The 18,397-nt window shown below is 36.9% G+C and overlaps 2 protein-coding genes and 1 pseudogene across 4 annotated transcripts in view; 2 read left to right on the top strand and 1 right to left on the bottom strand.

The window, feature by feature from the left end:
- SLC25A12 (solute carrier family 25 member 12) overlaps positions 1-18,397 on the top strand; it is a 183,961-nt gene that overhangs the window by 15,058 nt on the left and 150,506 nt on the right. The gene's annotated exons all lie outside the window — the stretch shown is intronic.
- Positions 908-18,397, bottom strand: part of HAT1 (histone acetyltransferase 1) — a 48,136-nt gene continuing 30,646 nt past the window's right edge. For all 3 annotated transcript variants that reach the window (XM_061201950.1, XM_061201968.1, XM_061201959.1), the window contains 5 exons: positions 17,941-18,045; positions 17,508-17,614; positions 10,879-11,030; positions 7,879-7,995; positions 908-1,336 (listed from right to left, as the gene is read on the bottom strand). In XM_061201950.1, coding sequence (XP_061057933.1) covers positions 1,169-1,336; positions 7,879-7,995; positions 10,879-11,030; positions 17,508-17,614; positions 17,941-18,045 — 649 coding nt within the window. In that variant the 3' untranslated portion in view covers positions 908-1,168. The remainder of the gene's footprint in view (positions 1,337-7,878; positions 7,996-10,878; positions 11,031-17,507; positions 17,615-17,940; positions 18,046-18,397) is intronic.
- On the top strand, positions 13,315-13,936 carry LOC133078500 (28 kDa heat- and acid-stable phosphoprotein-like; annotated as a pseudogene).

Genomic DNA, 18,397 nt, shown 5'->3' with positions numbered 1-18,397 from the left:
TTACTTTTAATGACTGTATCAAGCAACTTATTTAGCTCTACTTCAATAAAATAAAGACTATATTAAGCAATTTATCATTACTTTGTTTTTTTCCTTGTTGGACTTCAACATCTTGGTAACCTTATATCAAATCACAACAGATATATACCTCATTTTACACAAGATATATTTCAACAATGGTGTGTAAACTGGATTTATGAACTGATTTCTATCTTATATTATTATTTATAAAATGTTTATGGTAACCTCCAAATTATCTTCAATTAATATTTGATGCCAAACATTTAGGTTTTAGGCTGTATTTAGTTTCCCTTCTATTACCCGCACTACTCCCAACAAGTGGTTAATAGTTTATTTAAAACAACTCTATACTAGGAACATTTCCTACTTAGAAAACTCACATAGTGAGACCAAGATTACTAGGAAGACCTTAAAGAAATGTTGTTGTTTTTTTTTTAATTATTTATTTATTTATTTATTTTATTTTTGGCTGTGTTGGGCCTTCGTTTCTGTGCAAGGGCTTTCTCTAGTTGCGGCAAGCGGGGACCACTCTTCATCGCGGTGCGCGGGCCTCTCACTATCACAGCCTCTCTGGTTGCGGAGCACAGGCTCCAGACGCGCAGGCTCAATAGTTGTGGCTCACGGGCCCAGTTGCTCCGCGGCATGTGGGATCTTCCCAGTCCAGGGCTCGAACCCATGTCCCCTGCATTGGCAGGCAGATTCTCAACCACTGCGCCACTAGGGAAGCCCCAAGAAATGTGTTTTAAAGGTGCCAGATGTAAAATCTTAGAAGCAAAGTGTGGGAGGAATGATAGTAAAAGCTTAAAACCTAACGTTTTTTAACAAGACTGAAGAAGTTTATCATAAGTATTTAAGAATCATATCAGTACACATTAACATATCACAACTAAGCATTTATTACACTGTTTAAGAAGGGAAGCAAGTGCAGTGGTATTTCAGAAGCTGTATCTTTTTTTAATGTAATATATGCTCATAGACTCTAAACAGTATTTTAAAATATACAATCTCTGCAAAAGAAAATATTTAACTAAAGATAACTTTTAATGTAAGTAAAATGTTACAAGATTTTAAAATTAAAGTCATCATCTGAGTTTTCACAACACATGTACAGAAATTTTCAAACTTCCTGTACAGAGAAGTATAACCTCTACTCTTGAGCAAGGCGTTCAATAACACGTCGATAATCTTCCACAAGTTCCTGAAAGCTTTCTTCCAGTTGTTCATGTTGCATGCTTATTTCTATTTGGTTCATCTGGTTTGTCAGTTCTTCTGGTCTGAGACATTTTCTCATTTTAGCAAGATCTCTCTGTTTTTTCTAAGCAACAAACACAATTATTGGTTAGACTAAGAAAGCTAATAAAATTCTAATATAAAGAAATATAAGTCTCCAATGTTAAAAATAATAGTAGTAGAAATATGCCCGAATTTGTCCCATACAGTTTTTTCTTAAGGAAGCCTAAACATAATGTTAACCGTGAATTATAAACTCTCTAAAAGGAAGGTTCCAGAAGACATGTAATTTGTGTCAATTAATGGTAAATATAGATATGTGACTAACAGCCCCCTCTCCAAAGCATAATAAAGAACTGGCCAGTATAGACACTCAAATACTTCTTTAATTAAAAAAAAATATTAACTGAAGAAAGACAACTGAGATTAAGTGCTATTGTTTCATCTCACTATTTAATCATTAATTACATTAATTTTCATTCCAAACTGGCTTCTGCCACTAGGCTCATTTTTGAGTTCCCTTACCCAGAGATGTATTTATGGATCACATGTTAATTTCAACATAAACTGTTGGAAGAGTTTCAGAAAGATGAGCCCAAAACTGTCACATTTTAAAAAACAATATTAACTAGCATTTATTGAGTCTCTACTGTACAGACATACATTATCTTATTTAAACCCTCTCCATTTTACTGAGAAGGAAACCACCATGCTGAGGAGTTTGCACCACACTGAGGGGCTGGTAACAACTTTTAAACAGGACACTGTATCAGAACAATACTGTTAGTAATGCTGAGGACAGGACTGGGGTGCCAGGTCAGCAGCTCCTGCAGCGCTTCAAGTAAGAGATGATGAAAGTCCAGACCAAGTCAGTAGCAGCAGAGATGGAAGGAACAGAACAGATTTAGGGAAGAAAACACTGGGTGATGTGGGGAAAGAAGAATGAAGAAGGACTCCAAGATTCCTGGGTGGGTGGCAACACTGCATTATATAAAACACTGTAATATATGAAACCTTCATACATTTTGGATAAACTGTTCTAGATTATATCAATCCTCTTTTATTAAAGCATATAACGAAGAGCTAATTCTACATAGAGATCAGAAATCACATATATTAACTCATGTAATCCTAACAACTCTATAAGATAGGCACTATAATTTTCTTCAATTGATAAAGAAAAAAAAAGATGCAGGAGTTAAATAACTTACAGAGGTAGTAAGCTGAGAAGCCAGGATTCAGCTCCTAATGATTTGCTTGGAAGTCTGTATTCTGAGTCCCTATATCTAACTGACTTCCAAAGACATTAAAAAAAAAACAACACAAAACCCTAAAAACGATATCTTAAATCCATCCTAAAAACTAATAAATGTCCCCTTAAAGGAAACCCTAATAATTCCGGAATATAGACATATACAGTGCTTCTCAAACTTAAATGTGCACAAAGATCACCTGGGAACCTTGTTAAAATGCAGATTCTGATTCAGCAGGTCTGGGGTGGGGTGAGATTCTGCAGTTCTAACAAGTTCCCAGGTGATGTTAATGTTGCTGATCTCCCCCCGCCCCCGACACTCCCCCACCCCCAGCACGGCTTGGGGGATCTTAGTTCCCCAACCAGGGATAGAACCGGTGCCCCCTGCAGTGGAAGCGCAGAGTCTTAACCACTGGATTGCCAGGGAATTCCCAATGTTGCTGATCTTCTAACCACACTTTGAATATTCTAGAGAAGTGATGAAAATTCAAATTTATTGCTCCCAAGGCCTGGAAGGACAGTATATTTCTTACTCTTCAATCATGTGGATGATAAATGCTTTGTTTCTGCTGTAAAAGTTATTTTTTCTGCCAAGAGGCACAACTGCCCTATATAAGAGCATCTAAGTTAAGGAAACAGCTCAGGAACTAAAGGGTCATGCATCCAAAAATTATTGTGGTATGTGGTAGGAATAAAAGCTATTTTTCTAAACTGCTAATCAGTTATAACATTTATGAAATAATCTAACCATACTGCTTGAATATGCCTCCAATCATATTAAATTCTTATATACAATAGAACCATATTAATTCTTAAATATTTCTTGACTATCAATTCTGTTCCAAATAACCTATAGAATGAATCATGTGCCAGTAACATACTGTTTTAAATTATCTTGTTTTTAAATCTCTAAGAGTGCTTACTTTCCCAATTTATCTCCCCCTTCCTTGCCACCTTCAATTTCTTCATTGTCAGTTTTTTTCAGATGGATGTCAGAATTAATCTCTATTATAATTTTTATGGGCATGGCAGTACATCTCTGAATTAAATTTAAGAGTTCTAAGTACCTTGGAATAAAAAATACATGTACTAGCTTTATGGAAAAATGTGCAACTATTATATAGAAGCTCCTCATGAGCATGTAAACTGTGGTTCAATTTTTAAAATAACTTGTTTATTGTTCAGGAATATTAAAATAATTTTAATATTCTTTAAACTATATATACACAACACTTTGTATATGTATGAAATATTAAAAATTAATCTTTTAAATAATGTGTTTTAAAAAAAAACCTTAAAAAAATAAACTGGGACTTCCCTGGTGGCGCAGTGGTTAGGAGTCCGCCTGACAATGCAGGAGATGCAGGTTCGATCCCTGGTCCGGGAGGATCCCACATGCCGCGGAGCAACTAAACCCGTGCGCCACAACTACTGAGCCTGCGCTCTAGGGCCCGTGTGCCACAACTACTGAGCCGACATGCTGCAACTACTGAAGCCCAAGCGCCTAGAGCCCGTGCTCCATAACAAGAGAAGCCACTGCAATGAGAAGCCCACACACCACAATGACGAGTAGCCCCCGCTCGCCGCAACTAGAGAAAGCCCACGCGCGGCAACGAAGACCCAACACAGCCAAAAAAACCCCAAAAACAAACAAACAAAAAACTGATTTGGGGAACACCTCTATCCAGCAAAGTGACATACATTGGGAGTACAAATTAAATACTGAAAGACAGAACTCCTTAAGATTGAAATAGACCTCCTGTAGGCTCAGAATAATTCTCACCCTCCAAAAACAAAAAGTTAATTCCTTCACAGATTAGGGCTGTTGATAATTTTAATTAATGCAGACAAGTTAATTAAAGATGGTATTAGTGTCAATTTATTTATGTTAACATTTGGCTTTAACACATGTAATGTGTTAAAGGTCCAGAAAACAATTCTTTCTTCTTGCCTAGTTTTCACAGGTTCCAAGAGGGTTTACAAATATAATCTCAAAAATGCCACTACCTCTAAGGGTTCCTTAATTTCTATCTGCTGAACTAGTCTCTTTTGTAAACTAAAGAGATAAGGTTCTTTTGTAAGAATTTAAAAATAATAATGGTGTGGAGGCATTGACGAGTCCTAAGACTTCTCAAAAGATTATCTTTAAAAACATGTGCAATGCATTGTATTTCTTTCTCTTCAGTTCCTCACTATGGAGGCATTTCCATTTTAGAGGAGCCTAATACCCAGACGTTAATAAGCTGTGGACATTCACACAATTAGTAAAAGGTAGAACTAGACCTCAAGATGGAGTTTTCTGATTCCAAATCCAATGATATTATAATAATGATTCTAAATTTTATACTTGTAAACCAATTATGAATTAAAATATGCCCATGAAACAATATAAAAACTTTAATGCTAAAACCAAGCAGCTGCACCAACTTTTCTTTTTTTAGCCAAATTGTTCAAATTTATTTTTTGAACACCTGAAAATTACTTCTGTATTACAGAGTTTCTTTTTGTGCTTTTAAAAAATGATTCTAGTTAATATAGGTTATTTTTATCCCTTCTTGGCACTGATACAAATGAATTATCAGCGTTTAGAGAACTTTTAAAGTAAGGTACAACTACTTCTAATAGCTACCCAAAAAATTTCTTAGTGGAACAGTGTGATTAAGCTGATACGGAAATTTGAGCCCTCAAATAAAGGCAGCACAGAATTGGTGGACTTTGCTATCAATAAATAATTTCATACCTCAGTAATAACTTATGACAATCTAAATTAGAATTTCTTTTCATAAAATATGTTGAAGTAAAAATGTAAATTCTAAACTCCAAACTTTCCCCATTTGGCATACACTTTAAGACCTAAAAAAATTTGAAACCACACTCAATATTAAGCAATTTTACTTTATTCTTAAATATAATTTTGCATTTGAGAATGCTGTGATAGCACAACAAAGTATATGAGTATCAACTTGGAATGACAAATTGGAGAAAATCACTTGCGTACATTCAACAAAGAAATCTTATAACTCCTCCCATGCCTATAGGGCATTCAACTATTTCTAGGCTTTTACTAAGTTTGTGGTAAGTTTTCAACCACATTGTGGCTATCAACCCGAAGTAGGGGAGAGGACCCTCAAGATTTCTTGGTTTTCTCAATGAGAAAGAATACTGGATAACTAAACTCATTAAAATGTGCGTACTATAACTAGGGTTCGAGCAAGTATCTGAAGAATTTATAATTTGTGTATGAGCTTTAGTGCAAGGATGGTGATACCCATTTTGGCTGTTAAGAATTTAAAGAGTTTAATAACCAGTCTTTGGTTGTCTTTTAGATAAGGTGAACTTGCTGGACAGGTGAGGATACTTAATATAAAAAATCATCATCCTTTAAGAGTAGACAATACTTGCTTTTATGAACTACAGAAATTCCCACTGTTTGGCATAACTTCATGACTACTGTATATACTTAGAATTCATCCTCTCTCATTTGCTACATCTGCCTATATAAAATATCACAAGTATCTGAGATGCATAATTCAATAAATTATTTTACTTTACTAAAACAGTTTTAATACTCTTAAATGTTGTCATGATAACACCTAATTATATTGTTCTACATGCCTAATTTCATCATAAAGAAATTTTCTAGCTAACAAATTAATATTAAAGATCAAAATCTTTGGAAAGTACCATTTCTACCAATTTTCTGATGTTTCTGAATTGATAAAACATAAGGATTGATAAAAGAATAAAATGTTACTTCAGACAATTTTTGGGAACAGAGACCATTATAATTTATTACAACCTGTTATATGCAGATGGTAGTTCATAAGCTAGAAAATCAATCCATTAAATTGCTTAATAAAATGGCACTATGAAGAAAAAAACATATATATGAATTCGAGATACAAGGATGTATAGTCATTAGCAAATAATTATTTTTATATACAGAATGTGATATGTTTAGAATTACAAAAACAAATTAGGAAATACGGCTGCACTGCAAACAAGATGTGATAAAGGAAAAGAGCTGGGATTCAACGCGTTGTACGACCTATATACCATCAACATTCAAAAGACTGCTCTATAAAGCAGAATCTATGATAAATAAAACTTGGATTAATTTAGAAAAATCAGGGACTTCCCTGGTGGTCCAGTGGCTAAGACTCTGCGCTCCCAATGCAGGGGGCCTGGGTTCGATCCCTGGTCAGGGAACTAGATCCCACATACCGCAACTAAGACCCAGCACAGCCAAATAAAATAAATAAATAAATAAATAAATATTAAAGCAAAGAAAAATCAGAACTATGTGTACTTGATATATTAAGTACTCATTATTTTTTTTTTAAACATCTTTATTGAAGTATAATTGCTTTACAATGGTGTGTTAGCTTCTGCTTTATACCAAAGTGAATCAGTTATACATATACATATGTTCCCATATCTCTTCCCTCTTGCATCTCCCTCCCTCCCACCCTCCCTATCCCACCCCTCTAGGTGGTCACAAAGCACCGAGCTGATCTCCCTGTGCTATGCGGCCGCATAGTACTCATTATTAATTGACTTTCTCCTTCAATCTTAAGACAGATTCGAATTTGTCATTTATGTTCCCAGCTATTGTGCTGTATAAGCCTCTAGGTATAGTGTATTCAAATGCAGCAACCACATCTCAGGTACTCAATAATTAGTTGTTGAATAAATAAATGAATATTCTCTCCAATCAGATTACTGTCCAGCTACAAGAATCACAGCAAATCCTCCTCCACACAAGCTGGCGTGGACAATATCTACCTTAATAATGGCCAAATGATGATGAGGCCAGACCTGATCTAGGAGGGGAGATTTTTGAGCTAGAGGAAAATAAAGGAGATGAAAAAAAGCGGGGGGAATGGAGCAAGAATAACAACAACAACAACAACAAAAAAAGAGGTAAACAACACGAAGTTGCAATTTCAGCTATGGTCAAGTATAGAGGTTACAAATGGCAACCAAGGCCATATTTAGGAAGAAAGGAGCAAAGGTAAACAGAATATATATGACAAATGGGAAGACAATTAGAAAAAACTAACAAGATAACTTTGTTAGGGAAGATTCTGGGCATTCAGTTTTTAAAAAGATGCATACAAATGAAAGAAAAAAATAACCATGAGTAGACTATCCTTGGGATTAGTTTTTAAGTGAATGGAAACAGATTTATAGCTTACATTGGAAAATTACGACAGGGAGAATTCTTATAACTAACTGGAAGAATATTTTCACTTTTGTAAAAGTTAACTTAGCAAAACGATTTGGACTCTCCCATGCACTGGCATTTGCTAGATTTTCTTCTTTATTTTAAACAGTGACAAGAATATAATGTTTAAGACTCTTGAAAGTCCTACCTTATATGGGCTAATTAGTCTTCTTTTAATATCCAGTCTATAGCTTCTGTATTGTTCAGCATCACTCATGTCAGTTACCAGTAGTCGAAGAATTTCATAAACCCGTCTGGCATGTTGCTAATAAACCAAACAAAAGAAAAATATGAACATTTCAAATTACAAAATAGTAACACTTTCCCAAAAGAACACAGCATATATTGAATATCTGTCATAGGCCAGAAATTGTGCTAGGTGCCAGACAAAGAGCAATAAAAGATATAATCTCTGTCCTCAAGGAGCTAGCAGTCTAGTGGGTAACACAAATGACTAAGGTATGGTTAATTTAATGATAGAAATATGCATAGGATATTATGGTAGCACAGCCTGGGAATGGGGGAAACGTTAGAAGAGGATTCCCAGGGGAATAAAACCTGAGTGAATCTTAAAGGAACGGGAGCATGCTATACTTGAAAGAGGGGAGGGCACTATGTGTGTGTGCATGTCGCGTGCACACACATGCAGAAGCAGTCTGACACTGCTGGAGCACAAACTGAAAAAAACAAAGCGAGACGTAGCAGCAGAGTGAGGATGGAGTGAGAGCACTGAGCCATACATACTGGGCGAAAGAGCTGGGTTTTATCTAGTTGGTAACAGGTTTGAGTTTTAAATAAAGCGTTTTCTCAGCTACATAAAAATGGCAGCAAAAGAAGGGGAGGGAGACCAATTAGGAAGCTCAGTTATTAAATCAGGCAAAAAATGATGAGGTGGCACAGTGGTTAAGAATCCACCTGCCAATGCAGGGGACACGGGTTTGAGCCCTGGTCAGGGAAAGATCCCACATGCCACGGAGCAACTAAGCCCGTGAGCCACAACTACTGAGCCTGCGCTCTAGAGCCCATGAGCCACAACTACTGAGCCCACGAGCCACAACTACTGAAGCCCGTGTGCCTAGAGCCCGTGCTCCACAATAAGAGAAGCCACCGCAATGAGAAGCCCGTCAACTAGAGAAAAGCCCTCATGCAGCAATGAAGACCCAATACAGCCAAAAAAAAAAAAAAATGACGAGGGCATGAACTGAGATAGCACAAATAAGAATACTAAGGGAACAAGGATTCTAGAAATATAGAAGAGGAAAGACTGGCTGTGGAGGAGGGTATGGAATGACAGTTTTCAGAGTAGGAGAGATTTAGGAGGCAGCAGAACATATAAATCTGAAGAAAATTCTAGTCTAAGGGTAAGGATTTAAGCAATATCAGTATACAGGGCAAGAGTTTAAACCATAAGACTAGTTAATGGTTAAGATCACCCAAGGAAAACATACACAGTGAAGACAGGGGAGAGGTCAGAACCCTGTAGTATAGTGACAGTTAAGGAGCAGACAAAGAACAGAGAAAAACAGTCAAAGAAATATGAGAAGAATCAGGAAGTTTGGGTAACACTGAAACCAAAGGAGTAGGCCTATAGTTCTCCTATTTCTGTTATTTCACTTACCTATTTATTGGGAGTGGGGAAGAGGTCAGGTATACAGAGGTTGAGAAGATAACATTGAACTTTCTGGAAGAAACACTTGAGCTGAGCCTGAAAAAATGAGTACTATCTGGCCAAGCAAAGATGGAGGAACAGGAGAAGGGGGGTATAAGGGCAAAGGGAACAGCGTATATGCAGGGACATAAAAGGAGGAAAGTTGTAGCATAGTTGGGAAACGACATGAAGTTCAGCAAAGCCAGAGCGTGTGGGAAAGCGGTAGGAAGCTGAGGCTAGCAAGGCAGGCAGGGGCCAAATTATGATGGGATCTGTGTGCCATACTAAGGAGTTTTAATCCCAATAATGTGCTCATATTCTGTCTTTTAAAGGCTGAGCTATTAAATAAATTCTCATTAATAAAGGTTTAATACAGTCTGGAAATATAAATTATTTCTAAAATCACATTTTATCTTAAAGCCAGGAAGCCATTAAAGTGTTTTTATGCAGGAGAAGATGGAAAGTTTCAATTCAAATTAAGTTGCTTCTTGAAGGTCAGTGACTAGTAAACTTTTGGTATACAGTTTTGGAGCTCAGGAGGAAAATTTGGATTGAAGATTTCGACGAGCTCTCCCAGGTAGAATTAAGTAGAATGAGAAGAAATGAGGATTGGATAAAAAACTTTGGGGAAGAATTATATTTAGGGAGCATACGGAAGAGTAGAAGCTAGTAGACAGTATCTCAAAAAAGATGAGCACAGTGGTTAAGTGGAAAACCAGGAACTGTAGTACCTTAGAAACCAAGGTAGGGGAGGTCAATAGTATCAAGTGCTAGTCCTTTTTTTTTTTTAATTTTGTTTTATTAGTTTTTTTATACAGCAGGTTCTTATTAGTTATCTATTTTATACATATTAGTGTATGTATGTCAATCCCAATCTCCCAATTCATCCCACCACCACCACTAATTGCTAGTCCTTATTACTGGAATACTCTTCATCCCTCATACGTTTATAATCCAAAACCTACCCATTCTTCAAGGCTTAGATCAAATGCATCCCTTCTATGAAATACTCTGATTTCTTGCTTACGTAAATGTAACAAATTCCTCTGAACTCCCATATTATTTTTTCTGTACTTAAGATATTTACTACTTTAAAATTCAAACAAACATCTATAGAAGTATAAAAAGTGAAAGTTAAGTGTTTTATTCCAACCCTCCTCCCCACCAATACAGTCTCCAGGGGCATTAACTACTTTACCAGTTTAGATAAACATTTTCTTAGAAAGCAAAGATAAGATCCTACTATCCATCTCCGTTCTGCTTGTTACACTTAATATAGCCATGAAATCAATTATCTTTCCATTCTATTAATGAGAAAATTGAAGCACAAGGAGGTAAACTAAATTGCCCTAAGAGCAAGTGGTGAAGCCAAATTTGACCCCAAGCAATTTGGCTTCAGGGCCTGTATTCTTAATGTATTTGCAATGTTTAAATTACGTAAGTACTTAAAAAAATTTTTTTTCAAAATTTGAATGTTTTCCTCTTACAGACTAAAAATACCTTATTTATTTTGAACTTCTGTTGAGCCTCTATTGCCATATCTTCACTGAATCCTTGCATTAACTTTTCCCGGGAAAAACAGGGCAAATCTTGACAAAGCTTCACAAGCACAAAGTCTCTTAATTTCACATAGCTTTTGGATGGATCTTCCGCTAAAGAAATAAAGCAGAATAACATTTCCCTTACCTAACATAACTTCTTCATCATTTGCAACCTCAATATACATGCTAAGCTTAGAAAGGCAAATATTCTTAAAAGAATTATATATATATATACACAAAAGTTACAATGTGAAAGGATTATTCCTTATAAATCAAACAATAGCACTATTAGTCAAATAAAATTATAGATGCAATCCTTTTGCAAATACATATATATTATTTGTGAAATCAGAGCTACTCCTTTTCAAATGTAAACTTTTTGGGCTTCCCTGGTGGCGCAGTGGTTGAGAATCTGCCTGCCAATGCAGGGGACATGGGTTCGAGCCCTGGTCTGGGAAGATCCCACATGCCGCGGAGCGGCTAGGCCCGTGAGCCACAGTTACTGAGCCTGCGCGTCTGGAGCCTGTGCTCCGCAGCAGGAGAGGCCGCGATAATGAGAGGCCCGCGCACCGTGATGAAGGGTGGCCCCCACTTGCCACAACTAGAGAAAGCCCTCACACAGAAACGAAGACCCAACACAGCCATAAATAAATAAATAAATAAAATTTTTTAAAAAATGTAAACTTTTTGACTGGTTTGTTATCATATATATGTACCTTAGTTTTATTTTCAGTTAACGTAGCTGTATAAACAAGAGATTCAAGTTTGGATAATCAACTCCAAAAGCAAGTATTTTCTGATACCTAAGGGTTCCAAAGCTCAATTTATAACTCCCTTACTTTAATAACCTTTATAGTCTGCTAGGCTTCTTTCACCCAATTAAAAAAATTCTTCCTTTTACAAAACAAATCTTTTTTAATTAGAGAATAAAATGAAAATATGATTTTGATTCTTTCTTCATTGCATCTGGATAGCATAGATGTTCCTTTATGTTTGTCTATGTTAGCTACATTAGACTAAGTAGTGGACAAGGAAAATATCAAAACATGATAGGCAGAAAAAATACTGCAGTCAGAGAACATCTGTTTGAGTCCCGGTTCTGTCACTCACAGATGTAGGACTTCAGGCAAATTACCTCACTTCTCTGAGCCCTCATTTTCTGATCAGTAGAAGACTTGAAACAATGTTAACGTTTGAGGTAGTTCATAGGTCACAAGACAGCTTTGTTACAATAGCAATACTCTACAAATTATTCAATGCAATCCCTATCAAAATCCCAGCCGGCTTTTTTTGTTGCAGAAATTAACAAGCTCATCTTAAAACTGATATGGAGAAGCAAGGAACTCAGAATAGCCAAAACAACCTTGAAAAAGAACAAAAGTTAGAGGACTCAGATTTCCTGATTTCAAAACTTACTACAAAGCTATAGTAATCAAGACAGTGTGGTACTGACATAGGATGGACATGTAGATCAGTGGAACTGAGTTGAGAGTTTAAAATAAACCCATACATTTATGACCCATTAATTTTTGAGAAGGGTGCCTAGACAATTCAATGAGGGAAAGAATAGTCTTTTAACAAATGGCACTTGGACAACTGGATCTCCACAGCAAAAAGAATGAAGTTGGTTGGATCCCTTTTCCTCACACAATACACAAAAATTAACTCAAAACGGATCATAGACCTAAGTGTAAGAGGTAAAACTACAAAGAAGAAAACACAGGAGTAAATCTTCATGACTTTTGGTTAGGCAATCGTTTCTTAGACAACGAACCAAAAGCATAAGCAACTAAAGAAAAAGTAGATAAACAGGGCTATAACAAAATTTATAACTTTTGGGACTTCCCTGGTGGCACAGTGGTTAAGAATCCGCCTGCCAGTGCAGGGGACACGGGTTCGAGCCCTGGTCCGGGGAGATCCCACATGCCGCGGAGCAACTAAGCCAGTGCGCCACAATTACTGAGCCTGCGCTCTAGAGCCCATGAGCCACAACTACTGAGCCCGCGAGCCACTACTGAAGCCCGTGTGCCTAGAGCCCGTGCTCCACAACAAGAGAAGCCACCGCAATGGGAAGCCTGTGCACCACAACGAACAGCAGCCCCCCACTCGCCACAACTAGAGAAACCCCGCAGAGAGCAACGAAGACCCAACGCAGCCAAATAAATAAATTAATTAATTAAATAAATTTTTTAAAAAAATTGTACACTTTAAATAAGTGGATTGTATGACATGTTAACTATATCTCAATAAAGCTGTTTATAAAAGGGTCTGAGCTAAGGGTAATGTTTTATGATTGAGTTATTTATTCATTCAATCCATATGTACTTAAATACCATCTTATGCTTCTATGCAGCACTTCATATACACGCAATTATTAGGTAAACATTATATGACCATGGCTTTAAGGTGGTAAAGAAGTGAAATTCTGTCATGGCATCAGTTTGTTATGAAATTATGATCTATCAGGAATGTACAGATAATGTACACAAAGGAATGTACAGATTCCCCACAAAGGCTGGGCTAGGCAGTATCTGAGTCCCAAGGAGACCGACAAAGAGCTCCAAGCTGAAAAGCAGGCGGCCAGGGAAGAAGAGGACCAAGGAAAGAGGGTAGAGATGGGGCTGCAGGTGACTCCAGAAAGAAGAAATCTCTAGCCTCAGAAGACAGTGAGGATGAAGTTGACCACCAGCAAAGGTGTAGGAGGGCTCATTAACATCAAGAACCCCAACCAGGTGGCACAGATGATCAGAAAGTTCACACAACTAGATCTAGATAGGCCAAAGGAGCTTTCAAGGAGAGAAGAAGATGACATTGAGAAGAAAAAGCAGAAGAGCCTTACATGAAAATGTATTTAGCGGCGGAAACGGAGCAGGCCAAGGCCACCTTGCCTGGCTAGTGATCGATCATTCAGAAAGAGCAGAAAGCAAGAGGGGCAGGAGGATGCTAGGAAGAAAGAGGAAAGGAAAACAAATGATAATGTAACTCTGTCAGGAAATGAACGCAGTCGCTCACCCTGAACAAGTAAGCATGGCTTGTAGGAAGAAATACCAGGCAACTGGGTCCCACTGCCAGGACCTCTGCCCTGTCTTGCCCACCCTATACCCTGGCACCACTGCAGCAGGCCCTCACAGCTAGGAGCCCCTCACCGCATGGGGCTTCCTCTTCATTATCTTGCATGTAAAATCATTTGGGGGAAAAGGAGGACTGTGCTGCGGGGAGGGAACAGCTGCTATCTTTGAGACAAAAAGATGAAGACTCTATTTCTTCTGGAACCATTTGAATGTTTTTGCTGCTTTTAGAATCTAGAACCTTTTTGGGAGGGGCGTTGTGTGTCTGAGAGGTGGGGTAAGAAGCGTTTCCACTGGTCACATAGATTGCATCTCCGGGGCAGCTGTACCAGGGTCAGCTGCTGATGAGTTTGCGACAACCAGCCCTAGTCTGTGTCGTCTGGGTGCTCACTCAGAGAGGGACTATCTTCTGGGAGCCAGTGCCTCTGGGTCCCTGAGGGTCATGGCTCGTCCCAGGCCAGGCCCCTCTGACTGAGGCCTCTCCTCTCTGCTCCATTCCCACCCACCTGGCCAGGGCCAGTACCCATTTCTAACTCTACTCATCAGTCATTTGAAGAAACGTCTATTTATTCTACAGCAACCAGGCTGAACATGCTCCACAAATTCAACTTACATATTTAACAGGTTAAACTTGACATTATCATTAAGGCAAAACATACACACACGAAAAAAACTCATATATAAAGCTACAATAAAAAATTAAGACAGCGTTCTGAATAAACAGCCTCTATTTCTTAAAAAAAAAAAAAAAAAATCAAGATGGTATGGTACTGGCAGAAGGATAGACATAGATCATTAAAGAGTCCAGAAATAAATCTTTACATTTACGGGCAACTGATTTTCAACAAACATACGAAGGCAATTCAACAGGGGAAAGGACAGTCTTTTTAACAAACTGCTGGGAAAACTGGATGGCCATATGTAAAGAAGATTAATTTAGAAACTTTCCTCACATAATGCACAAAAATTACCTCAAAATGGATCACAAACCTCAATACAAGAGACTGGGGATGGGGACTGACTGCAAATGGACAGGAGGGAATCTTTTTACAGTGACAGAAATATTCTAAAACAGGTTGTAAAACTAGGCAAGTGTACTAAGAATACTGAACTGTACACTTAAAATGCATGAATTTAATGCTATGTATATCATACCTCAACAAAGCTGCTTTAATTAAATCTCTACTAAGTGACAAACTCTTAAGCAAGCATCTCTTAAAAAAATGTTTTTAAGTGCTAATAGTGAGGCACATGCTTATTCAATGTCAGCTTTTCCAAGTCCACCTCTTCTTGAACTGGTTTAGAAAAAAGAACTGTGTTGCTAATATCAGTTTAAAATAAAATTTCGTATGAGTGAAAGCTTAAGTAACTTAAGTAACTTATATACCCCCAGAATTTTAGGAAAAAACACATCAAAGGTAAAAGAATTACAGTTGAGAAAAATCTAAAAAATCTCATGCCACATTCTTATCTGAAATTTTCACATATATTGGAAAATTGTGCAAAAAAAATTTCCACTTAGCTTTAAATAAGCCATTATAGACTAACAATATTTTGTTTGCAGCTTAATATAAGGGGCCAAGTCACCACTCAGTCTTTCAGCACTTTAACTAAAGGTGTCAGCCTGAAAATGAACCTAAAATGGTAACACCCATTAATCTGTGACATCCTTCACAGATGAGTGATGCATTTAAAAGATGAAATTTGCTTGGATATAAATCTATAGTGATACGTGGGATCAAAACTTGAGTTTTTTCCCAAGTTAAATACATCATCTACCAACATAAATGCTCTTCTATCATTTAAAAAAAAAACTTCATATTATAAAAAATTTACAGATAACATTCTAAAAAGCCATGTAACATATTCCAGTACTACAAGGAACATTTAAAGGACAGATATAATTAGTTCTTAATATACAACTAACAGGTTAATAATACTGAGATATATTCTAGCCCAAGATCAATTTCTATTGCCAAATGCAACTCTCTTCATAATTCTGGAAGAAACAAATCACCAATTCTATATGTAAGGTCATACAACCAATATGTATTCAAACCCTGTATATCTTATGATACCGACATCCTCAAAAGGAAGATGGCACATGATATAAAGAACTGTTTTCCAGTATTTTACTTTAAGTGCTTAAAAAAAGGGAATTCCCTGGCAATCCAGTGGTTAGGACTCGGCTCTCTCACTGCCGGGGCCCGGGTTCAATCCCTGATTGGGGAACTAAGATCCTGCAACCCGAGAGGCGCGGCCAAAAAAAAAAAGTGCTAAAAAAAAAAAAAATGGGTGGCAATTACACCACAAACACCTATCTATCCTGTAACATAGGCCATTGATGGTTAAGTTTTAATTTTTACTATATCTGGCTATATGTCAAGTAAGCAAAAGGCCATCTCAATATAAAGAATATCCTGGATTGCAAAGGGAAATCCAGAGCCTGATAAAGATCCAAAAAGTTTAAAAAATATACAAAATAATGGAGCTATAGGCAACTAAAACAACCAAAGAGTAGAAGATTCTGTACTTTTCTTTTTTTAAAGGACTGGGTATGGAAATTGAGGAGAAATATCTTAGAACAGCTGATAAGGCATTTTTAGTAATTTATAATGCTAAGAAATGTTAACACTGAAAATAAAGGCCAATACCCAGTTTTCAAATTCACAAGTCCTTTAGCATGTTTAGCATTTTCTCTTTAGAGACTTCAGTTTGCAATGAATAAAGGCTACCATTATAGATGACTCTTCACTGAGATTTAAGAAATAAAATTCTTTATCTGCTAATTGGTGCTAAGTATCAAGGACTTTATTGGTTGGAGTAGACAGAAGAAAGTGGTTAAGAGGCTGCACAGAAACAACCCCTGCTGGCACATTACCCACTAGAGAAGACAAAGACTACTTATGTGAACTCTAAGTCTCTAGATTAAAATCACCAAAAAAGTCCCTTCATGTAGTACCAAGTCCAAGCTCTATAAGTAAACAGAAGCTAAACAATTTTGGGCTTAGCTAAAAAGAAGTGTTATTGTTTGTATTATGTTTCTATAATTTTACAAGTCACTAAGCTAGTGAAGGTGTCACTTAAACAATTTATAACTTTTGATATAAACTAACTTTAGTAATTACTTCTGTATCTCCCAAGTTTCCAAATCATTTAACAGGAGCAGTAAAGTTAGATGAAAAGATACATCAACTTTATAAACTGTTTGCCAAATAAACTGAACAAATAAGTCACACCACACTTGCAACATATATATGCCTAAGATTTCCCATTATATATTCAGTTCATTATCCTCAATTTGTTCAATTAATGAGCACTTCATGCTCAGAGATGCAATCCAATCCCACAAAGGCTTATGATTTAAAATGTAACCTTAAGACATCTTTAAACAGTTCCAAAAAGACCTCAGGAGACTGCTGCTATTTAAAATAAAATAGTTATTTCTGACAAAACCAAGATTAGTAAAGAAGAGATTTTTTAGAAAGGCTCTTTCAACAACCAATCAAAATTTACATACCTGTAATATCAAGAACAGAAGGAGATGCAATGTAGTATCTATGAACTGTTTCAAGAAGTTGAGCACCATGGCCTTGACCTTGAAATGGAGTCAATATCAGCATCTGACTACAGTAAAGAAATTATATTAAAATATCACAACATGACCGGTTTACAAATTGCAAGTCACTATAGTAATATAAACACTTTAAAGTTTGTGTGATCTTTTTTTCAATCCACCTTCAAGAATTCCAAAAATTACTGAGATACTCAAAACTGTAAACATTTAATCTTCCACACTGTTTCAAAGGGAACAATGAAATAAATCAGTACACAGCCAATGAATAATGGTGATTTTTTAAAAACAAATCAACACTATTATAACAAGTATTGGAAACTTCAGCAGTTCCTTCTTCTGAAATAAAAGACAAGGCACGTGTTATACTGCCAATTACCTTACACGTGGCCGGGTTTTGTCTGGGTACACATAGTAATTATAGACTGTCATGTAGCCTACGGTCGCAAAGAGTGTAGCTCCGTCCTTATTATACTTCTCAAATCTGCAGATAAAACAGAAAGCCAAGCAGGTCAATTACAGTCGCGCTCCCATGCAGTGTCCATTTTCTTTTCCATTCTCTGACTGAATTTTCAGTGTCAGCAAGCTACTCTGTGAGGGCCCAATGGGTACACCTGCTATGTTCTGAATATACAATTCACTTAATTGGTGTGCAGCAACTTGGATAAATCAGACCTCTTTACATCACTTCAGTGCACTTGCCTATTATAAAGATGAATAGGTGGCAAGTAAAAGAAAACACAGGCAAAGCTCGTTTTACTGTTTAAGCCTACATTCAGGGCCCTAACGGACAACAGCATTTTATTCAACTCTATTCTCAAGGTCTCCCAAAGCAT

The sequence above is a fragment of the Eubalaena glacialis genome, chromosome 1 (assembly GCF_028564815.1).
Source record: "Eubalaena glacialis isolate mEubGla1 chromosome 1, mEubGla1.1.hap2.+ XY, whole genome shotgun sequence".
Lineage (NCBI taxonomy): Eukaryota > Metazoa > Chordata > Mammalia > Artiodactyla > Balaenidae > Eubalaena > Eubalaena glacialis.
Note: the sequence above shows the minus strand (reverse complement) of the source record. Positions and strands in the feature narration are given on the sequence as shown.